General features: G+C 31.2%; 2 protein-coding genes across 4 annotated transcripts; one reads left to right on the top strand and one right to left on the bottom strand.

The window, feature by feature from the left end:
* Positions 1-689: 689 nt before the first annotated feature.
* LOC141453701 (uncharacterized) lies at positions 690-14,756 on the top strand. 2 transcript variants are annotated; one of them, XM_074127217.1, is made up of 9 exons: positions 690-1,011; positions 2,058-2,190; positions 2,703-2,870; positions 5,561-5,767; positions 8,180-8,455; positions 10,108-10,233; positions 10,349-10,596; positions 13,089-13,262; positions 13,874-14,756. In XM_074127217.1, exons 4-9 carry the CDS (start codon positions 5,717-5,719, stop codon positions 14,286-14,288), a joined length of 1,290 nt encoding a protein of 429 aa, XP_073983318.1. In that variant the 5' UTR covers positions 690-1,011; positions 2,058-2,190; positions 2,703-2,870; positions 5,561-5,716; the 3' UTR covers positions 14,289-14,756. The 2 variants fall into 2 exon arrangements, with proteins under 2 accessions (XP_073983318.1, XP_073983319.1); XM_074127218.1 differs by lacking the exon at positions 5,561-5,767 and having other exon boundaries at positions 692-1,011.
* Positions 14,757-15,342: 586 nt separating this feature from the next.
* LOC141453706 (uncharacterized) lies at positions 15,343-23,937 on the bottom strand. Of its 2 annotated transcripts, XM_074127231.1 has the most exons (7): positions 23,779-23,927; positions 21,751-21,887; positions 20,540-20,797; positions 18,687-18,812; positions 17,648-17,889; positions 17,246-17,419; positions 15,343-16,832 (listed from the first exon to the last, which is right to left on the bottom strand). In XM_074127231.1, the coding sequence occupies exons 3-7, from the start codon at positions 20,795-20,797 to the stop codon at positions 16,424-16,426; spliced, it is 1,209 nt and encodes a 402-aa protein (XP_073983332.1). In that variant the 5' UTR covers positions 21,751-21,887; positions 23,779-23,927; the 3' UTR covers positions 15,343-16,423. The 2 variants fall into 2 exon arrangements, with proteins under 2 accessions (XP_073983332.1, XP_073983331.1); XM_074127230.1 differs by lacking the exon at positions 21,751-21,887 and having other exon boundaries at positions 23,779-23,937.
* Positions 23,938-24,292: the final 355 nt, after the last annotated feature.

Raw genomic sequence — 24,292 nt, 5'->3', positions numbered from 1 at the left:
AAAAGTTGTTTGCTCAACTCTTCCTGCAACATTGACAATGTGAGAACATCTTTTCTTTTGCCTTCCTATTTTCCTGGTTCTGATTGAATTAGATTCAATTTCGTCACTAACTTTTTCCATCTATTGTCATCATATCTTTCTTCTCTTCTGGCCCATTTCCATTTAATTTCATTAATTTTTTTGGAATCTTTCCATGCTAGTCAAGCTTCTAATTTATGCAATCTAAACTATTTCTTTCTTCCTTACTCTTATCACTTTCAGCATACTTCTCTCCTTAGCCATTTGGGATTTTTTTAAAATTGTCCAAGCTAGACAGCCGTGAGTTAAACTTGGTAAACTAGCTTTTCCACAATTTCCCCCTTTTCTTAACATTTATTCTTCTATTTTTGAAGATTTCTTCATTGTTTAATTCAATCCCCAACTTATCGCTAACCTAATTTCAGTTTTTTTGTTCAAGCTTATTAGTTGACCTAAATAGATTGCAACTTTAATATGCTTTAATTTAGTCTTGTTAAAATGTTGTATACCTCTTAACGTCATTTGGTAAAGGAATGTATTCCCATTATTATATTTTAATCAGGCATCTCTGTTTTTTTTTTTTTTTTGTTTTTTGCTAAAATATAATTAAATGGTTCGAAAAACCGAGCTGCCATTGATCTTTTAAACCGTAAGTTTCCTAGTTCAATCGCCTGAACTCTGTTAGTCAGCATATAAACAACAAAAGGGAAACAGAATATCCTCATTTAAAACCTTTTTCTAATAAAATACACTTTCTTTTAAATAGCTATTCTTGATTTGTAATTGTTCTATAAATTAGTTTGTTATGGCCATGAAGCATTCATTACCTTGAATTTTTTTGTATTTCAGTCTTATCATATCAACAACAAAACAAAAAAAAAGAGAACAACTTGGAAACAAGGCTTGTAAAAACGTGGGTATGCAAAGTTGTCATGAGCAACTTTTAATAATAAAAGAAACATACAGTTTCGAACAAAAAGTAATATCGTAAAGGTAAAGATTATTTATTTAATTGCTTTATACCAATTAGTTCGCACTTACATTCTTATTTAAGTAATTTTGAGGTCCTTTAAGTGATTGCATTGGGGATGTTGATATACATTTATTTATAAAACCTCAAAGTGATATTAATTGAAAAATACAAAAAACAAAATAATACCTGATATAAACTTATGTCTTTAATGATTTGGAAACAATCATTTCGTTTGAACACAAAAATGAAAACACTCTCTTGCATTAGGAAATCAATGAAACTCATTTTAATTTCTAAAACAAGCTGAAGCAATCAGTTTTGACAAATTAAGAATATCCTACTTGTACTCTTTTGGTGAACCTGAATCAAACTTTGTCCGTTAATTTTTCTATTTTGTACTTTACACGAACTCTGATTCAATTCTAACTGCATAATTTGGAGAGGTGCATGTAAGGAATAAAAGTCCCTTAGAAAAGTTAGTTTGATTAATTTATAAATGTTCCGAATTTCTTAGAATGCAAATAGATAGTCTGGAGAGTGTATTACGTTGTACTCAATACAGTGAAATTGCAAAGCCATAGAACTGATTCCCAAGAATATATTTTTGAGGTTTAAAAACGATACACACATGAGCTTTAGTGTATGGACTAAACATCTTCTTAAATAAATATGCGTTTACTACTATAATTTCTTCTTAATTATAGCCAGAGGATACAATTGTGTCTTGTAAGGTTTCATTCAGATCAGAGTGTTCAAATAACATCAGCTATTATGGCTACATCTTGCGAGACATTCACCATATTGACGTTGAAGCTGTTCAGTTTTCATTTTACTAAATGATCTTCGTAAATGGTCAACCCTGTGTCCGCTGTGGATTTCTTGTGTACTCTCTTCTAAGGAAATATGCTCAAAGAACATCCAACTCATTCTTTAAAATCTACTCAAACGGTTAGCGTAGGAAGCGAGTTTTTGTTTCAAAGATGCGCATTCAATAAGTCTGACGTTGAGATCAGAGTCAATATTCTTCATGTAAGCAGATCACTCTAATTTTATCTTTTTTTTTCAGTCTTCTTCAGCGCAACTCTATAAATGGATTCAGATCCTATTTTCAAATCTTCTTTACAGAGAGAGAGAGGGAAAAAAACTCTGCATTCATTTCTTATCATCTTCCATACTCCATTGCTTCATGTTGTTGAACGGTACAACCTTTAAAGCCAAATCTGATTCGAAAAAAGTCAAAAAAGTTTTGTTTTTTAATATGTTTTCCTGATAGTTTTCACAAGAAACATGAAATTTTAATTTCCTTTATTTTGTGAGTTGTTTTAAAAATTGGTTCCATGAACGGTATCAAAATTACTTTTTTTGATCCGCCTTATTATCCTTACAAAGCAGAATAAAGGTTGCAAAAGCGGATAATTTTTTTGGTTATCTAAACATTCCAGAGGAATGTAAATTTTTTTTCAATAAATAGAAGAGAAAATAGAGATGAAATTTTTGGCCTTGATGAATTTAATAGGTGTATTGCTGTAGCTGAATAAATTGACCTAGATTCTTTTCTTTTTTTTTGAAGACAGAATTAGGTTAAGACAGAATTTACTTTTTCTGTACTAATTTTCAATGTTTAATTTTTAAAAAAAAACCTTTAAAATGTTTTTTTTTTTTTTAAATTGAAATTTGTACTTCGTATTTAACAAATGTTTCTCTTTCATAGCCATGAATAACGTGCCTATCATTTGTGATTAACTTGCCATAGTCGTAGTGTATGAATTGAGGCAATAGTAAACAGTGCTGGGAGATGGAAGGACGTTTATCTTTCACATGAGTACTACTAAAGAACCAGTATTGCAGCGAACGCGTTCCGGTCTTCTTTGTTCTGAAGGTTTGTAAACATTTTTCTTTTCAACTTTAGTCGTTCATTATGAAATCGTAATTGTGAAAATAATTAGAGCTATCAAATCTCTGCACCACTTATCTGAGTAGATAATGTCTGTTTGTTAATTTGGGATCCCAAACTGCAAATAACGGCATCGCCACTTTTTATAATAGGTTCGTTTGAACACAAAAATGAAAACACTCTCTTGCATTAGGAAATCAAGTGGCTGAAATGAAAAGTGGCGATGCCGTTTGTTATGATTATTGTCTTTTTTCATTAATTTTTAGTCCGGCTATTCGGCCTTCAATATCCAATTCGTTTAACATTTTTTCCATATTTTTCGCTCTTTAGGCGAACAGTACCAGGTCGTTATTTTAAACTGAATAAAACAGTTGCGCATGAACTTTTAGCAGACAAAAAACAACTTAAAAGAAAATTATCTAATCTAAATTTTATAAAAGTTTTGCATTTTTTTTTAATTGGAGTGGATTATTTTTTATCAACCAGAAATATTCTGTCCTTATATAATATTTTCGAATATACGTCACCCAAGTTTTTAGCTGTTAGTTTAATGTAGTGCCAAATGTTAATTGACTAAATTGAAATGTCATGGAATGGATATCCAGCCCCGCAAACTCGTACGAAGAAAAAAAAAAAAATTACTATGTAGGATTTCCTCTTACTGCAATGCTCCAAAATCTTCAGGATTCATTTTACCACTTTGTAAAAACTAAAGTAATAATTAGGAACTACATAAATTCTGTTTAAATGGAATTTTAAGTGAAAGCGTAACGCCTCCCCTTAAAAACAAAAAAATCAAAAAAAGTTTCAGAGATATAGGTTTTTTTTACATGTATGTTATGACTTTGAATTCAAAGGAACTCTTACATGTTCAAGAATATCTTGAAAAACTAAACTTCAGAAAATTAGGGCGCTTGCGTCATTTCCTTCCAACTCCGAATTTCAGTAACACATTTAATTCTCTTTCTTCTTAATTATTGTTTCTACTCTACTTCAAATTTTCTGAAGGTCAAATTGCTTTAATAGTTACTAATTAATAGTCCAATAATTATTACTTTAATATTCAGTCGGCTAATTTGGATAAAGAAAACTTTCATTTCAATCTTAGAAATGATATTAGAAATGAATTTTTATCAATTATTGTACTTATAGTTGTATTTGTTGATTACATTTATCATTTTAGATATCATTTATCAGATAATTTTAAAGCAACCCAAATTGCAATTATAAACATTACAAATGTATAACTAAAAACTACAACTCATGAAATTAGATTTTGGTATAATTATAGTTCTTTTCATTGCCCTTTGCGTCACTTTTAACTTATTAATTATCTTTTTTGTTAACGTCCATGTTTGACACCCATATGTTAAACACGGCATTGCACAACAATCCAATATTTTTCCCTTTTTCTTTATTGGCACATTGCGGTTCTTCATTAGATGTCCCAACGACCAATATTTTCTACACGATAACGCAATTCTTTCTATTTCTCTTTCATTCCTATTTTCAAATCCTATTAACTGTCCCAGATATACAGTGCTAACTACATCAGTTCAGTGTTTTGGACGAAAACTTTATATCTTCCTTTAACCCGTTTGTTTATGATCATTGTCTTTTTTTCATTAATTTTTAGTCCGGCTATTCGGCCTTCAATATCCAATTCGTTTAACATTTTTTCCATAATTTTCGCTCTTTAGACGAACAGTACCAGGTCGTCAGCAAACCTAACAAGAGTAAACTTTTTCGTATTGGCATCAATTCCATATTTGTTGTTATCATTCCATTTTAACTTCTTAAACACCTCTTCGAGCTTTAATAAAACTTATTTATTATTTACTCAAACTACATTTAAGGTTTACTGAGTTTAGTCGTTAAGTCGATGCAAATGATAATAATGACAACTGACTAACGATAACAATACTATAGTAGATTAGTTGAAATGAAATAAAAATAATTTATGATTCAGGGATTATAGTCACCTTAGTACGTATAAATACATGAACAATTGGAGGCCATATTGATTTGGACTGTATTTTAATAAACAAAAAAAAGCAGTGTTTACAAAAATAAGAATTAAAATTAAGGAAATAAATGAATTCATTTCGGAGGAAGCTGAGTAGAAAGGAGATAATTGAATAGAAGGGATTTAAAGATAAAAAGGGTAGGAGCATGGCGGAGAGATGATGGTAAGGAGTTCCAGAGAGAGTAGCGCGAATTAGGAAAGATTCGTCAAAGTATGAAGTACGATGAGAGGGAATTTAGAGATCAGAGAAAAGAGATCTGGAATTGTGAGAATGGATCGAGGATTTGAACTTGAAGAGTTGGAAAATATAAGATGGTCTTTGAGATTGGATAATTTGGAAAAGGAATGAAGCCTAAATTAGTTGCATTATAAGGCGGTAAGAATTTTTCACCTACTCTTAGGCTGCATTCAATTTGTAATAACAATAATTTATGCTCTGTATCAATAGTAATACATAATTTTACTTTGACAGTAAAATTTACAGTTTAAATTAAATTTTAAATTGTTCACATAGTTCCTTCGTAAGAAAGACATGACGTGTAGGTTAGTGAAGACCAACACATTTACAGGTCGGTTGTGTTAAGAAAATAGCCCATGTCTTAAGTATGTAAACATTATGTGATGAATGTTTCTGTATTGAATTTGGTAGGATAAATATAAATTTAGTCAATGAAGAAAGAATGGATTATTTCAAATTGAAATACTAAGGATATAAAAGAGCTAAATGTGACCTCCAGCCCGAACTTAGCAGAGACTCGATCGCAACTCATCAGCCCAATTGAAGGGTAACTTGAAGGTCTTTGAGATGCTGATCACTCAATTGAAGCATATCTTTTGGGAACCATCACTTGCTCAGGTTCATCACTTTCATTTTTTATGTTTTAATTTCAACATAATACCAGTGAGGCCAGTTATTTCACCAGGCTTACATAAACCATCAAGGTTTGTAATTTGCAATTGAGGCAATCATTGCAGAACTGACAGTGCATTAATCTTATATTGTACTATAATATTCCCATTTTGGCAGTTACAGATCTCCGCCACGAGCAGTAATATTGATCTGGAAATGGAATCAAGGAGTTGACAGATTTCCATAGCATTATTCAATTATATTCCAAACTAAGGCATTAGTAGTAAAACATTTACCTTTAAAATTCAGACACAGCCTGTCTAAATTACGCCTTGGTAATATTTCTTATGGTAATTGTTTTTTTATCCTACGCCTTCACGGTCAATGGCTACTTCGGCCATGCGACGTCTGGCAGCCCAATATAAAATATAATTTTTTTTTGTGTGGGTCCGTGGGCATATTGTCCCGGACATCCTGCAGTTGGGAGCATGCTAGCAGGAATGGTCCATTCATAACATCTCCTCCACAAAGCACACAGATACTGCTGTCCTTAATGCCAATTCGGTGGAGATGCTTCTGAAGGTAATCATGCCCCGTCAATAATAATGGTAATTGTTTTTCGCTACTTTCTTGATCAGCCCTTTTAAACCAAATCAGCAGGGTATCCCGTGATTTTTTTCTTCAAAATTGGTTTGATTTCCTTATTTTTTTTAAAAATGGCCAAGGTTTTTTACAAATTACCGATTATAACCCTAGTTCAGGGGTCGGCAACCTACTTTAAGTAGAGAGCCATTTTCTCCTTAAATAATTTAAATAAATCTTACCAAGAGCCGCAAGGATGATAGAGTAAAGAACTCTGTAGATCATTTGTATTCGCAAATTATGATTTTATGATATTCAATAACATTTAATTGTTTTATATATTTATTTTCACATATCGCAAAGTAAATAAACAAATAAATAATAACTTAACGAATGAAAAGGCGGCAGTCTTACAATATAAATCGAGTACTTTATATTGATATTGTATAATTCTATTCAATTTCGAACCTATCGCATTTAAAATTATTTTTGAAAAAATACCTTTAATAAATGGAATTTTCATTCGTTTCAATAAAATTTGGACAGGCTGAAGAGCCACACAATTTGGACAAAAGAGCCGCATGCGGCTCGCGAGCCGCGGGTTGCCGACCCTTGCCCTAGTTGAATTGAATATCTTGTGAATTAGGCATTTAAACGCTGAAAATTGTGTATGTTGCTTTTTAGTTTTTATAAAAAGAAAATAAATCTAAAACGTAGTGGTTAGATTTAAAGTTAGGTTTGGCCCTTGGTCTTTAGTCCCTAGAGGAAGGAAATGATCGTTTGTATTGCGTCTCTTTCTTTTTCTTTTTTTTACTGGATTAATTGTGTCTTCTGTAGTCTAAAGATTCTGAACACTTTAAAACTAAGGAGGGCAATCAATAAAATAAATAATAATACTTAGTTCGTTTTGCATTATTATTATTATTATTATTTTAAATCTAAGGCGACTTACTTTTAACCAGTAATTTAATTGAAATTGTAGTCAAGAAATACTACAATTTACTAATCGCTTTTAGTCATCTATCGTATTTACCTTGTAGAAAACGTTGGGGAGGAAAGCCAAATCGTAGCCGCGGGCTTAGTTTCCTTTCGCTCTGAATGGCTCTAAACTTTGCCAATCATACATTACTCAGTAAATAAATAAATTGATAAAAATAATAATTAATTGAAAATAATTGATTAAACAAATTGAAGTAAATGAACCAATGACAATTAGAGCTGATGTTAATATTTGATATGAAAATTTCCTAACTTGGTAGACTTCAAGATGAATATTCATGGATGATAATTCACAACGTCTTAAATTTGTAGACAACAAACTATAAAATTAGTTTTAAAACAAAGCCTTAGGAAACAGTACGACGTTTTTTTTTTTTTTGTTTTCCATAATTAAACGTTTTGTATAAAATAAAACAAAAAAATATGAATAAATAAATATTTGGAAAGATACAATATTTGTATTTATTAATTAGATTTAAAGCAGCAAGCAGAACAAAACAAAGAATTGTGGGAAAATATTTATGTAATTACTCATTATTAAATTCCTCGTCATTGGCATTTCTATACTGGTGTTGCTCGTTCTCAAAAAGATAACTAACAATTATTAGTTCTCTATTTGTTAAATGCAAGGTCAAACTCCACTGTCAGTCTACAGGAACTTAAGTTTTCCTTGTTCTAATGAGCCAACGTTCTAATTCTCTTTAATCTCCCACATTGAAAAGATTTTTTTTTTAACACAAAAATACAAGCAACCTATGAGTATATTGAAGCAGTAATGTAAAACATCTGAACAGTTTTCTGTAGTATACATTATTTTCTATACTATTTTCTTTTCAGTTAAGCAGTGCGAAGATGGAAAATTCGGAATGGCTAGAAGTTTCATTACAACGAGTATACGAAGAAAATTGTATCGCAAAAATTTTAAAAAAGGAAATCAAAGATGCCACTAAAAAAGGAGATAACTATATGAGCGATATAAAGAGGATTCAATTTATGGCCATATTGAAATCTGGTAAACAAATAAAGATATCTTTGATAATGAAAACCTTACCACCTACCGAACATCATCAAGATATGGTGAAACAAATGGGTCTTTTTGGGAGAGAGATTACAGTAAGTTTTTTTTAAATAGTTATGATTAATTTTTAATAACTCTCTAATTGCGTAGGTCGACTTTACTCTTCATAAATGTATTGTTTGATCAATGCAGTGCCGAAACCTGCATACAAATAATTAGCGCTCTGTCAAGGCCAATAATCTGGCGTCTCGCATATTCAGGGTGCATTTATGCAATATATAATTTTACTTTGGCAATAAAGTTTTTTGTTAAAATTAAATTAAAAACACTTCACATGATTCCTTTTGTGAGAAAGACAATAAATAAAATGGTTGTTACTTAAAAAAAAAAAAAAAAAATACCGTATTAAAAATATATTCTAATTTAGTTTCAGAGGTCAGTTGTATTCAGTTAAATATCCATATCTTAAGTATGTGAACATTATTATGTGATGAATGTTTCTATAGGCAGCTGAATGTTTTGAATTCAGTTTGTTTTGTTCAAAGAGCTGCAGCTATAAACGTGAAATTTGGACATTACTTTCATTATTTTTTATTTTTTTGTAACACAGACAACCATCAAAAAAGGAAGTTAGCAATTTTCCATTTAAATGGTTGGAATTCGCCAAAGTGAATATAAAATTAATATCTCACAGCAAATACGTTGAAAGAATGGCTTCTGAGCATTTTTACTTCTCTTAAAAATCATCTCTCACATAATTTTATTTAACTCTTCAAATTTGGAATCTCACTTTTCTTTTGAGATGATGATTTCTTGAGACACTTTTTTACATTCTTTTTTTTTTACAGCTGTTAGTAAAAATCGGAAATTTTTTTGAATTCGTTGAAGCAGTAAAGCATTCAGGGGATTTGTTTTTTAGAAATTGATGCAAACTAAATTATAAATCCAAACACTGTCAACCCAGCCTGTCTTCGACCCCGCGCAGAACCTTATTCTGTAAACCTAAATTTAGGCATACAGATGTATTTAAAATTAATAAAACACGTATTTTACTTTTCTTCTAAATCAACAACGGGATTTTAAATATTATATTAACAAATAATATATGAACTATTGTTTAACGATCTAGAAGCAAACTTCGACAAAAGCAAACTAATTTTTAACAAATCTCGCAGATAAATGCTAGTATTAAAACTATTTTAAATTTATCTATACATCTTCTAATAAATTATTAATTAGTTAAAACTAAAGAGAACTTCTGAAGGTAAAAGAAAAATAATTGTGCCAACAAATTCTAAAAAAATTATAAATAACTGCTACATTATTTACTGTAGGAGAAACAAGTTCTTCGACGTTTCAATTGGCCCAAGTAGTTAAGGGCCAAGTAAAACAACAAAAGTAGAACTGTACATGAATATGACCCGGATCTAATCTAAGTCTCACAGCCTTTCGACGAACATGTCCACAAACTTGAGAAAGCTTTTTCAAAACAAATTTAGGCATACCAATGTTACTGGACCTAATTTCCTCTCAGCTCAATCTGCAATAAGGTACACTGGTCTGTTTTTTCGTGATTCCCTGGCCCAAGAGAATATGCATAACGATGTTAAAATAGAGAATCGTCTTAATTATATAGAATTTCTTTTCATTATCTTCTTTGAACTATTGTGCAGCAAGCTGAAATTGTTTTTGCTTTTTAAAAACTCTAAATTCAAAAAATTTTAATTGGATTATGTAATTCAAACAGATGTTCAGAGACGTTACTCCAAAAATGGAGGAAATTTTGCTTGAATTCGGTGATTACACAGACCCTATGTGGGGAAAACTTATTTGCTTTCAAGGCAATGAGCAAATTTTTTTTGGTGATTTGGCAGTAAGTATTAAAAATTGTAATTCTATATCGAGCAACTTCTTAAAAAAAATAATTATATTGAATAAATTATTTATTTCACAATAAATATTTTGTATATTTGTTGAATTGTTTGTAGGAATGTGGTTACGTTATGGCGAGTAGAAGGAAAGGACTTGATTTAGAACATTGTCTGCTTGTAATGCGAAGTTTAGCAAAGTTCCATGCAACAACAGTAATAGCCGTGAATAAAGGAATGATTCCTCTAAATATTTTTGGTAAACACGTGTTTAAAAATGATGAGTCAGAAAAAATGATGAAGGATTACTACGATAAAGTGTTGGAATCTTTGTTAATCCTTATGGAGAAAAGATGGGAACCCGAATGGTAAATTTTTATTATTTAAAGTTTGAGAATTCTAAATATTTTTTTCTTTTTTAGTTTTTCCATTGTCTGCTCTGAACCAAAAAAGTGTCTAAGACTGAATAAGATTTTCTCTTCAGTTCATTATCCTTTGGTAGACAGTTTTGTCTGCAGCAGCAGAACGCTGTTTGGAGACTGGCAATAATCTGAGAAGGCACTGAGTAGATTAGATAAATCTTTATGTACATATAAATACACCAATTTTCTCACAAATTTCTTCTTGGTATAAAGAAATGTACATAAAATCATCATGTTGGTTGTACAGCAGTTTCAGAGTGGGTAAATGAACTCATATCTCATATGCACTTTTTGACGATCAGCCCTTATATAACTGTCCTACCGGACAGTTTTAATAAAAATAAATAATAAATTAATAACAAAAAAGATAAAATAAGTAAATAGTATTAATAAAGAATAAAAACAAACATACCCATATTGTAGTGATAATGAACTAAATTTATTCACACTGTAATAAACAACTAAAAGGACAATATCAATATTTCCTGTCCTTATCTTTATTTAATAGGTTTAAACTGATATCTCAAAATTATATTTGACATCTATATAATATTTATATTTCTGCGAACACATGCATATTTACAAAAGTTAAATCTTTACCATTCAGCGAATCGATCAAAGACTCTTGAGTAAAAATGTCCTTAAAAAAGAATCTGATGTGAACAAACACAACTGGCTTCCTAATTCTAATGCTTACAATAAGTGCATTGTAACTTACACCTAAAAATGCCAAAACGAATTTTATGAGAAACAGTATTCAAATACAAACTTTTCTTAAAGAGAAAATCGAAGAGGGCGGTTTTTAAAAAGTCTCAAAAATGTGAAAAATTAGCTCAATAAAGTAGAACTACCGATTTTGGAATTTTCTACAATTTCGTAATTTAAGCCATAAATTAAACAACAATTTATAGAATATAACACACAGAACCGTACTTTGTGCTGAACTGATGCCCTTTAGGATGAGTAATATCCAACCTTCTCTCAACGAATGCACTTAATTAAATTGTCCTAAAGAGAATTCTCAATTAAAGGCTGTAGACTAACACTAGTAGACTAATAAATTTTAAACTAAATATTTGGAACCGTCTGTGAGGGAATCTGAAAGATTTAAATAATCCACTCAGTAAAGTAATATTTTTGGTTTTACAATTTTCGTGGAACTTAGAATTATAAAAATACAATGAACTTTGAAATATGTGGGAAACAAAATCTTACATTTCATTTAAATGGGTTTTGGTGGTAAGCTAACCATCATTCTCACCAAGAAATCGATTATAGTGAGAAAATATTTCAAAATATATGTTATAGGCCCATATGAGTGCATTGTTATACGCATTTTTTAGTAAATTAAAAAAAATATGGAAAATCTTTTTAGTAAGGTAATAATTTTTGAGAAATTTTGAATTCAACTTAAAAATCAGTCCAGGCGGGAATTTAAAAAATTTATAACATTTATAACATAATTTTGACGCCATTTATGAGTTTAGAATTTATTTCATAATATTTCAGGCGCTTGTAACTGGATCTTTTTGCCACGATCTTGACAGCTAATGTTATCTGTGGCAAGCCTACTCAATGCAGCGTTATGTGGCCGCTCTAAAGAGATTGTAAATGAATGGCAGATTATAGAGCCGTGCGAAAGGAAACCTGCCCCCAGGGCTACGATTTGGCTTTCCATCCCAACGTGTTTCATAAGGTCAAATTATATTTTAATAAGGATATATGTACTTTTACAAACAACGTTTGTTTTAAAAAAGGTACAATTTACATAATATTTTACAGATTAAGACAAAATAGCAATTAATTATAAATTAAATATTTACTTTCTGCTCCCGAAAAACTTTTCAGTTCCTGATTTGGCCCCCTTCAACTTCTCTTCGCACGGCTCTGAAGGGGTTTTTGTTTCACATTCCTCAGGAGTGAATCACGATGATGAAAATAGTAATTCATCCAGTTGTGAGTTTGTCTCTTCCCCACCTTTTTTTCCAGTAAGTTTTGCGCTTACCCACTTTTGGTTTTGCCACTGCTCCCAAGAAGATCACAGGAGCCGCGTGCCTAACGATCAGTGACAAGATACATGACTTATGAATGCTATTCATTCTTGTATGGTTCCGAAGTTATTGGAAATTTAATTCAAGAAATATCAGGAACCGTTTGGTATTCAATAAACTAACTTATATTCTCTAGTGTTAAAACAAATAAATAATTGAGCTATTGAAGTGTATGAATATAAATTAAAATACTAATCAAAAATCAAAAGTGTGTAAACAATTGCTTAAGAACTGAATTAAAACTTGTTCATAAAATCAGTTTCAGCAAAATTATACTGACTTCCTGAATTTCAATAAAATTTTCTATTCATTTCATCTAAACTTCATTATTTAAAATATGTAATTATTATATTCAAATTAGAATAACGCCAGCTGTAATTTTTCCAGGCTTCCAATTATTGAAAAATTCCGTACAGATCTTTCGCCAAAAATAGGCGATTATGTATTAAATATTATGGGCTATACTAACGATCAATTCAACGTAATAAATCATGGAGACTGCTGGGTTAATAATATGATGTTTAAGTATGGTCTGGATTCAGTCACTCCAGTTTCTTTAAAGTAAGTAATTCCTAAAAAGTTAAAGCAGTGTTCATTAATGAATTGTCTCTTTCGGAATAGGTCATGTGAAGTTACGAGAAAGGACCTTATTCTAGCATTTTAATTGGGTATCCTTTAAATAATGCATGCCAGTGATTGTAAGCTATTGTTACTCTAGACAGTAAGCCTATGTTCAGAATGATAATGAGTAATCATGTAGATTAGGTATTAAACTTATTCCTCGTAACAGCCTTGCGTGAGTAAGGGTGATCTGTCAGGGCCTTTTGGTAATCCGAAATCACTCGCTCTTTGTTTAGGAAACTCTACAAGATGGGCGTATAGCCGACTGCATCTGTGATCCCAAAATGATACAGGTTTTCACGTAAAATAATTTCTAATGAAATAGAACACACTTGTTTCAAAACTAGTCAGTCACTTTATTTACAGTTTCTGAAAGAAATTGACACGGTCATACTGAAAATATTTAATGTTAAAAGACCCTTGAACTTAAATAATAATATAAGTTCTACAATATTGAAATGTTATAATTTTGCTCCCTATCTTTCATGGAAATTTGTTAAGAAAGATCCTATTTTTAGATTGCTATTTCTAATTATGTCATTCTTTTTCAGGTTTGTTGATTTACAAATGTGTTTCTATGATTCACCAACCTATGATCTGCAATATTTCCTCTCAACATCTTTAAACTTAGAGGTAAGACAAAACCATTTGGAAGAACTCTTACTAGTTTACCATGAAACATTAGTGAAACAACTAGAATTGTATTCGTACCCAGGTGAAATTATAACATTTGAACAATTAAAAAAAGATTTCCTTAAAAGAGATTTTCTTGGTCTAATGATAGCTGCTGGAATAATGCCTTTTATTTATCGACAGGAAAATTGTAAAGATTTTCCAGAATTAGAAGATCTACTAAAATCTATGAAAAATGAAAACAAAGTTGAAATAGTAGAATGTGATGATCCAATGTACGATACTGTATTAAAAGTTATTATTAAAAGAGTTTATGAAAACCATTTTATATGATATTGAAAATATTAGTTTTGTCTTCAAAATTTAAAACAAAGAAAAATATTAGCATATTTTGATATTGGAATGTGAAAAATAGAAGCCATTGCAAGTGTGAGCAACAAGAAAATTAAAGTATTAATTCAGCTTTGTCACTTTTTTGTTAAAAGTTAAATTCGTAACATGTCATTTAGATAACGCGACATTTCATTATCATTTATTATTTATATTTTTTTACGGTTCCATTATATTATATTCACTATAAATATATTTACATTTCACCAACCTAATATCAATATCTGAGTTCGAAGTAAAATGTACTATTCAGTGGGAGAACATTGTAAAATCAAGCGTGAAAGCTGTAGAACAGTTATTATTTGTTTTTGTTTTATAACAATTAACGAAAGTTGGTGCTGAACGACCTGTAATATTTATGGATGTAATGTAGGTCAGCATATCAAATAAATTTTATGTATATATTCTTAATTTCATTTTTGTTAAATGAAGAGATTGGTCGATTTATTAAGAATACCTCACCTTTAAATGAATAATAAAAAACCAACAGGAAAATGTTCGTTAAACAATTTTTAAGGCAACAAACCTAAACTTAGATGGCGCAGTCCAAAAAATAAAGGAATAATTAGTTGTATATATGGAATTACTTTATTAAATCAGAATAATCGTGTGGTTTTCAAACAAAATGCAAATTTTATTGAACTCCTAACTGAGGTTCTAATTTACAAAGATAGGACTCCACTGTACAAAGCAAAAATCTCGCTATCTCATAATTTAGTCCAAGAGGCGCTTGACTGTATGAGGAGATAACTATACGGCAATTATTTATTGTGGTAATGATCAGGTGTCAAGTCAAGTGTTGAGTTGCAATTATCTTTGCATGAAAGATTATGGTTATCTTGCGAAACGAATTAGTTTTTATAAATGGAGTCCCACTCCTGGTTAAACCTTAAATCAAATTTCAGTATGCCACTAACAGCCGCCCAAAACTTGTGGTTTAGCTTCCATACGTTTCTATCTGGAGTATAGATAGATATAAAGGGCTTGTTGAAGCTGGTAAAATAAAAACTATTTGTATTTATACGTTTCATGAGAATTAAACTGCACATACATTTAAAGTCATTAAAATGATCTGCAAATAACCGATATTTATTTTTTAATCTAACAAATAAAAACAAATATTGCATAACAAATTTACCTCAGTTAAATTGGCCGTTAGTAACGGAGAGAAATTAGCCCATTATTAATGCCTAAGTGCATATATTTGCATATTATTTGTATTCAATAAGCAATGACCATAAAATGTATCTGAGTTAAAATTACAACATTATGACTAATAGAACTGTTTCATTTTTTAGCTTAAGTCAGGACAGTTTTCCTTCCACAGAATTTAATCTTTCTTGGATTTTTGTTTTCAATAAATTTCAATTAGGCATTTCAACATTTATGAAGTGATTATCTATTGAATGGATTAGCATTTCTTTACATATTTTGATATCTCTGCATATCTTCCGGCTTAATTATACAAGTACTTCTTACCAATAACACCTTCTACCTTCATACATAATGTTTACCGAAATGGTTATTGTTTACAAGTGCATATTGTCTGATTGCAATTCTTGTAGCCAGCATTTCTGTTTTTACTTCAATATTTCGTTTTTACGACACAGCAGAGTGAACTGGATTTTGAAAACAAGATTTTCTGACAAGAAAACAAATGCTCTTCCAAAAGCGCAATCGCACAGTGATTTCAGCACATATGAAATTACCAGCGATTTTATTCGGTAAGGTAGTAAAAAGTTTGAAAAATATAAAAGGGGAGAGAAATGAAATTGTAGTAAAACTTGAAATTCACAAACAAATGATTGGAAAATAGATCATTAAAATAATAAAATGCTATTGTAATTTACTAATTTTACATTAGGTGACAAAAATGTCTTAAAGCTTCTCTACATTATTATTTTATGAATATAACCCAAAGTATTATGCAGCAGAGAAGTCGTAATAAAAGTTTATAATAATTTAATAAGAAAACCCTGTAATACGTTTTTATTTCAATAAAACATTTATCAGATAAATAAAATATCACAAAATTATTTAACCAAAAAGGAATAAAAGACAAAATGAGGATAGTAACTCTATATAATGCCTTGTTCGATGAATGATTTTAATTCTTGCCCGACTGCTTCTCTATATTTTTCTTCCATGAATATATCTGGATTGTATGCAGTAGAAAAATTGTCTTCATCGCACATTTTCTCCAAATCGAAAGGATCCATTGAATTAGCCGACGTAGCCGGCAGTATGGTTGCCAATACAATGAAAGAGAAATAGTCTAAACGATCAATTTCCATTTTAACATCTTGTATTGTTGGTATCCATTGTTTGTATCCATAAAATTTTAACGTTTTCTCCAAAGATTCTTGATAAGTTGATAAAATTAAATCATAATTATTACGTCTTTCTTCAGCCTTTATGCTGCTATAAATGAAATAAACTAAATCCCAACTATATGAATTATAGTTGCTCATTTGGAAATCTACAAACCTGAAATGATAAATAAATTTTATGAACAACTTTAGTATACATGTATAACATCCTGTTCAGTATCTTCAAAAACAATATTAATTAAATTAGGTTAATGAAAGACTAGTTACTAAAAGAAATGAAAGATCACTGGAGTTTAAGAAAAATTTGAGATCTGCCGCGCAATCAGTGCTTAATGGGGCGCGTAATATTAGATTTTTGGCAGTGAGTCATCATTTTGTAAAGACAATTAAATCCGTAGAAGGGAGAAGTCTATTTTTATGGCTTCATGGCTTCAAAGAGACCATGAGACACAAAAAAAGTAAAAAATTATAACTAACAACTCTCCTAAATTACTTTATGGCTTCTATTAATTATTCCGTTAAAAATACAAAGAACATTTTAGTAAATCGAAACAAGAAATATATAAATACCTCATTGCAATAGGTAAGGACTCGTCTAAAGGGCTATACTTAAACATAATGTTACAAATCCAACAGTCGCCATGGTTTAATACCATAAATGTGTCATCATTTACCTTCGCCAATTCTATGAGACGGGCGCAAGCCCCATCAACATCGTTTGCTATTCGGTCAGCAGTTTCTTTCCTATGAAAGTCAGTGATTTTGAAAAACATGTTGTTAGTATGTAAAGTTTTTCTTACTGAGCCAGATTAAATGCTGCGATTTTAAATTTCATCTGATCAAATTAGATTTTATATTTCAAAAAATGATAAAAAAATATATTCTTGTATAATTTATTTGTAAGTTTAAGCAGATTTTTTTTTTTTTTAAATTTCTGCGTAGAGTAGTTACTACTTTAATATAGAAACAAACCACTCTGGAGGCCAGGATGAAGCCATCACTTGCGACACTTGTTTTAGTCCGCCTTCAACTAATCGTCTGGATACTGTAGTCTCGGAGGCAAGATACATTGGCTTCAAATCATCATTACGTAGCAAACCCTTTTGTAACAATACTCTTGACATTGCATGAAATCTGGCCAAGTTTTTAATTACCAGCAGACCATGTCTAAGATCCAGACATTCTTTACGATTTGCAACTCGAAAATTTTGGGCCTGGAATAAATTTAAATATCTCTATAATGAGTAGTAAATATAACAAAAAAAGTGGGTTATGTCAAAATGATTAATGCTCTGAGCCAACGAAGAAAACATCATTAAATCTGAAAGACCCTGGTTTTTCTTTATTTATTTTGTTCTTTCTTTATGTTTCAATTTTAAGGAATTGTTACTTAATAAATATTGCAAACATCTATAAAAGTATATGAGATTTCTCTCTACCCAAATAGCTGTTCAACATCCACGGATATTCGATTTACAGCGTAAACATTTTCTGAAATATACTGCATTATTCTAGTCTTTATGGCAGTTCACCTATGCTACGTGTGTCGCTTCTACCATAACATAATATTTAGTACGTGCTTTGCAGAGGCGGTCAGTCTGCGTGCTGCATGTGGCCCGTCGTGTGTAAATAATGTCAACAATAAAATGATACCAATTGTTTAAAATAATACTAATAATATCAATAAAAAATACTCCTAAAAACAATACTAAATAAAATAATAATGGCGTTGTGCCACTTTATACATTTCTAATCATTGAATATGGAAGTTTTTCATTATTATTAATATTATTGCTAAGTGCTATTCATGAAGTAAAGCTTATTTTTCGGATTGCTTTCTCCTTGGTAAAAATTTAATGAGTGAACACAGACCGTTGCATGTATGGAAATTCTTGTTAAAAAGCATTAAAGACTCTCAGAGAAGTTATGGACAGTTTTCGTCTCTCCATAAACATAAAAGGATTTATTAACCATTACTTCCTTCTTCTTTCTATTTATAAACTTAACTTACAGTAAGATCTTCAAAAATAATTGTATCGTATGGGTTGTAGCCAATCAGGTCACTCCACAACCTTTCGTTGCCATCATTGTATTCGTCCATTAAACGTTCCATCAGTGGTAATACTTCAGAAAATAGCTGAAAAACAAGATCATTGTATAATAATTTCAATAAAAATAAATTTTGTTCGTGTTTAATTCAGTGCAGCATCTTGAAAAAATAAATGTATTAAAATAATTTAATTTATATTAACGGTAGAAGATTAACACAATTTATTTCTTAATTGCATAATGCTGCCTTTCAAAAGGAGGGACTGATATAACGATGTTCAGGATATCAGCAAAAACACACTATCTATTAAACTATCAAAATTCCCCTCATCATTTGGATATAGTCTAAAAAATTAAATTGAATGTGCTGCGAGTTGTGTTAACCGAATCTGGAAAAGCAGTTCACTATACTCGTAGTGAACTGTGGTGGCATTCGTCAAGTTAGCTAAAGAATGATATAATAAATGAAGGTGAAGAAATATCCTGACCTTCAGCTTAGTATCCTCATGCATTTGGAGTTCTTGGGAATCAGATGTAAATAGAGGATTAGAACTTAATTAGCATTTTAGCAGTCTCATCGTATAGGATTCAGAGATTTCATATTTGAGAGTCAAGATCGATAGACTAGGTTTGGCACAGTAAGACTTTTGGTTGAAGAGCCGTGGGTTACTGGACCCTCCCCATGAGTTTATTAAGGCGAATAGCTCTAAAATAGGCTTAGGAATGATATAACAAATGAAAGGGAAGTGGATCGTTTACTGAAAGATGAAATAAAAAAAGAGTAAAAAAAGATGAAAGTCGGTGGCCAAAAAGAGCTTTTAAGTGGGGGAAAAAATCACGAAGACGTGGGCGGAGGATATTAATCTATTGAGGAGAGTTACTGGAGGTTGACTGAGAGTGATTACTGGAAAACCTATTTCCAGAATTAGGAGGAGGCTCTTGGCTGGGAAAGAGTTCATGTCAAGCAATGTAAAGCAATCCACTGCTATTGGCCGGACCAAGTCAGCTAGACATCTGATTTCTTGCTTTCTCGGGTCTTCAATCTTGCAATTATCTCAGCAAATTTCTTAATGAGTTTTGAATTTTCAAATTTAGAATTATTTTAAAATATAAATGGATTTGTCTTAATATTTATTACATTCTTTTGTTATGTAGTAGATTAGATTAGAAAGCAGGACGGGACCTACGCCCCACGGTACCGCAGCCATAAAAGGCTTATTGTGCCTTTATCTAATGAGTAAAAATTGCAACAAATAAAAGACAAGATCTTATTGCTAATAGCCTTAAATAGTCCAAGATGAAATGATGAGGACGATAATTGATTTATCGATAAAAACAAACAAAAATTAAAGGATACTTGTTTTGCGGCTTTATCTAGTTAACTAAGAAAAACTTAGTTGTCCAAATGAAAGTGATATGTTCCACAAATAATTTACCAACTACAGGAAAGCTGTCTGTTTTAAATCTACATTAATAAGAACTGCATTAGTAATGTCAACGCAGAACATTGTGGAAATTATAGAGAGTGATTTCGAACTCATTATCAGCTTGTTAGGAGAAAAATGTGAGAAACAATTCATTTTAGAGGCTCTCAGGATAAGAAACAAATTGGTGAAGACTTGATAATAAGAAATCCAAGTAATGATCTATAATAGTGGAGTGATCATTTGTGATGTCTTATTTAAGATGAAAGCTTCATAAAATCTTTTGTTTCAGTCATCAAAAAAACAAATCCTTAACTTATTACCATCAAAAACTTGTTTTATTTATTTTTTTAATTATTAATAAAATATTCTAATTCGAACAATTGTTTACCTTGGTCTCCACCTTAAACACTGAGAAATCTTCAATAATTTTGTTTTGTCCCTCTGTTCCCATTAGTTTCTTAATTATAAAGGCACGCTTAGTCTCCCTGCCAGAACCCAATATCACCTTGACTCGAGCTCTTAATATCAGGCTACTGTAATTTTCCCCTTTAGGTACAGCTGGCTCACATTGTACCGATACGACACGAGCGATACTTAGTTCACGATCGTGGCGTTTCACCACTGTCTCCAGCCACTCCTTGTTCATCTGGAAAATCAATTTTCCATTATTTAATGGATTAGCAAGATATCTTATTGATTTATGGTAATTTCCTTTTTATTGATTGGAAAAGTTATTCATATTGTGTTTCTTCCTATTGTACAAGAGTGCCTTGAGTTTTAGTTGAAGAACTGTACATCATTGTTTATTATTATTCTTCCAGAAATTCGTTTTAATTGGGCAACCATAAATAAATAAACGAAAGAGTACTGAGCACAGTTTTGCCAAGAGTAGATATAGCATAAAATGTTAAAATATATATTAATCGTAGTTTTAATTTAAACCTTCCAAAGCAGATTTGCCAATTAAATTGTGTTAATTCACCTCAATTAATGGATTTCTAATTTCCAGACTAGTGAATTTAACTAAATAAATTTATTAATACACAATTTGCATTTGCAAATACGCTTGTGTGTTGACCATTTTTAATGCCACTTATTTGTAGAGAGAGGGTGTGGCTAAGATTGACTCAAATGTGCATAAATGTAAAAAAAACTAGTTTACAAAGAATCGTTCAGAGAATAAAAACTATAATTATGAACACAACTGTTTGGCGCCTGCCAATCAGTGAGATTGGCTTAAAATGGGATACATGTAAGAGGGAACTTTTTAAGATTCAGGCAGGAATTGATAAATCACACTTCAAACCAATTGACGACATTGTTACACTTCTAGAAACGTTTTTATTATCAACGAATCGATACAAAGCTTAATTTCTTTGTTGCCGACTAATTCAATGGTCTTTATAATTGATTTTAATTTCAAATGAAATTGTCAAAGATCTTTGAAGGCACTCTTGTTCTACTCTTGTACTATTATATTGTTATTAAGTCTATCATCATCCATCCATTAGATGATTCTCCTGGCATCTCTAGAGAATCCTACCAGAATTATTGTACACAGCGACCTTCAAGATCTACCGTTAAAAAATTACTTCTTACTTCCCTTTATTTGAAGAATATCCGCATTAGCAAGGATCCACTAGCAAAACTAAGTAAATAATATATTTTTTCTGGTTGCAAAAACCATGAAGAACTGAACAAAATGTTTCTACAAATAAACTGTAATTGGCGACGACCTAAAAAAAAAAAATAAGAAAATACAAAACGGAAAAAGAAATATTTATAATGCAGAAGGATAAGAGTAAATAAGGGCACTGATAGGGTAATTCTTTAAGCTCCATCCTTTACATTCCCAGTGGGTCCTACAATTCAACTTTTCCAAAAATAAACGAGAGGGAAAACTGCCATCAAATGCATTAAAGACGTTTGAAAACAAAACAAAGAAAATACTGTGGTCCCATTTATCTATGAAAAGCTACATTCAGATAAAAAAATCTTCCCTTAACTTTCATAGTTTGTTTTATTTCTGTGAAAACATTCTTGCCAACTCTGTTGGCACGGGATTAACTAATAGTTATTTAACAATAAATTGCATTGAAACTGTGTAGCGTATTTAGCGATCTACTGGGTAGATGATACACACAAGGGAGACTCACGTTAACCAAACATAAGGAGGTGTGTTAGTGATAAAAAACATAAACGTTAGCCGAGGCAACTGATATTTAACCATTAACCTACAATAAATTCACATTCTAAATGTTACGTTTTTCTTTTCGTAATTCATATGTCCTTATAGAAAATTTGTGATCATTTCATCAAAAGCAAGTCGCTTTCTTTTTCCCTCTAACTTCAAACTTGATGACTTTCTCCGTAAAACAAATTAGCGAATGACTAAAACAACTTTATTGTCTATTGAAATGGACTAGCAACATCTTCCATGATCTTTGCCAGTCTACAGTATATGTACTAGACTATAATAACTCACTGAAACTGTACAGTTTCAAAGAAACCGCAAGCAAGCTCAATCAGTTTATGGTTAGGATAGCTCCAAGCTCCCAGAGGGGACAGCGTAGAGCTTTTGTCGGTTAAGAATTAGAAAATGCCAAGTTGTAATCCATCGGGTAATGCTTTAAGTCTGTACCCCCCTTTCTAAGTAAGGTGCGGTATTCTAAGTAATGTGTGAAGTCTGCTTAAAAATTTGTGTACCATAAATAACGAAATAGGAGGCATATGCCTGACGCACGAAAACTAGTTATCTGAGGGGTCAAACTGTAGAAGGGAAACAAGTCTAATGCACATTAATTGATGCAGATAAAAGCACAAGAAATTGGTGCATCTGAGAAGATTGCGATAACTTATTACAGGCTGACATCATTTCTTTATCAGACGCGGTTACTATGCAGCCAATTTCCACGTAGTATTTGGATATGATTTTGCAATCATTTAAATCAGCTAAAGCTCTGTCCACTGTACAAGCCCCCAATACGACTCTGAATAACTGATGGACGCGAAACGTACAGCTCACGATTAGATCATATTTTGATGTAGGAGTCAGCTAAGAGTAACAACTCTCTTTGATTCCAAATGCTTCAGCGATAAACTGCAAGGACTGTTATCTACTAGATCAGGGATGAGCAACACGCGGCCCGCTAAGCATTTCTAAAATTGAATTTATTTTATCGACTTTCTCCCATCAATATATTGTTATAAAATTAATTATAATAAAATGGTAGAACATACTAAACCGAAATATTTTTTTATGGCGAGTTACTTGTCGACGACGTTTTTAAACATGCAATACGAACGCGCCGCGTCTGCGCGACTTTTTTGTGACGAGATACACACTTGTCGGTGACTTGTTCAAACATGCAATACGGACGTTTCGTAAATTATTAGTAAGAGTTAATCTATGTGCGGCCCGCAAAAAAAAATTTAAATTTAAATTGGCCCATTGATTAAAAAGGTTGCTCACCCCTGTACTAGATGTTGAAAGTGATCAAAATAGGCAGTGACTAAAACAACGTTTGTTTTAAATTCATATTCAGCCAAAACTAAAAAAATGTCGGAAAGTAACTTTACAATCACAATTGAACATTTTTTTCCCGCCGCAGTGCATTTATATCTTACCTGTCAATTTTTTCAATTAAATAAAACAAATATTTTTCAAAAACAATAATGTACACATAAACTGACTGGAAACACAATGCATGCACTTCAAACTAGTCGGACATAAACACTGGGCTGTGTTCGTTAGAGGTAACCAACCAACAGTTTGCATAGGGTCTCTTCTATGATTTAATAATTTATAATATGTTATGAGGGGCTCCATTAAATTGTCCTTACTGAGAATGAATACAGTCGCACTGCTACTTCTGCATGTTATATACAATAGTCTGTACAATCAACTTTTTGTATTCTTTCTCTGTTTGTTTTATTCATTTAATTCGATTGTTAGACTAAAGAAAACTTTTTGGCACTTAATGAATAAATAATTATCACCTCTTTATTTAGTTCTATCGTTGGGATTCCTGTATTTATATCTAGAAGAATAGACATTCACAATAATTTCTCTAAATGAAAACTCGAGTAGATCTCCTAAGAAATTCCCTCCTAAGATTTGAGTATGAAAGTGTGGCCTTTG

This window comes from Rhodnius prolixus, unplaced genomic scaffold (assembly GCF_049639745.1).
Source record: "Rhodnius prolixus isolate KJV_2025 unplaced genomic scaffold, Rpr scaffold_3, whole genome shotgun sequence".
Lineage (NCBI taxonomy): Eukaryota > Metazoa > Arthropoda > Insecta > Hemiptera > Reduviidae > Rhodnius > Rhodnius prolixus.
The sequence above is the reverse complement of the archived record's forward strand: the minus strand, read 5'-3'. Positions and strand labels throughout refer to the sequence as shown.

What these genes read in the sequence shown, in the direction of transcription:
- LOC141453701 (XM_074127217.1), top strand. Translation starts at nt 5,717, where the DNA reads ATGCTGATCACTCAATTGAAGCATATCTTTTGGGAACCATCACTTGCT. An exon ending in TTTTTGGGAGAGAGATTACA is followed by an intron (nt 8,456 to 10,107) that starts GTAAGTTTTTTT and finishes TAATTCAAACAG; the next exon opens with ATGTTCAGAGACGTTACTCC. An exon ending in GTCACTCCAGTTTCTTTAAA is followed by an intron (nt 13,263 to 13,873) that starts GTAAGTAATTCC and finishes ATTCTTTTTCAG; the next exon opens with GTTTGTTGATTTACAAATGT.
- LOC141453706 (XM_074127230.1), bottom strand. Translation starts at nt 20,797, where the DNA reads ATGAACAAGGAGTGGCTGGAGACAGTGGTGAAACGCCACGATCGTGAA. An exon ending in TGTTTAAGGTGGAGACCAAG is followed by an intron (nt 18,813 to 20,539) that starts GTAAACAATTGT and finishes CTTGTTTTTCAG; the next exon opens with CTATTTTCTGAAGTATTACC. An exon ending in TCCTTACCTATTGCAATGAG is followed by an intron (nt 16,833 to 17,245) that starts GTATTTATATAT and finishes TTATCATTTCAG; the next exon opens with GTTTGTAGATTTCCAAATGA.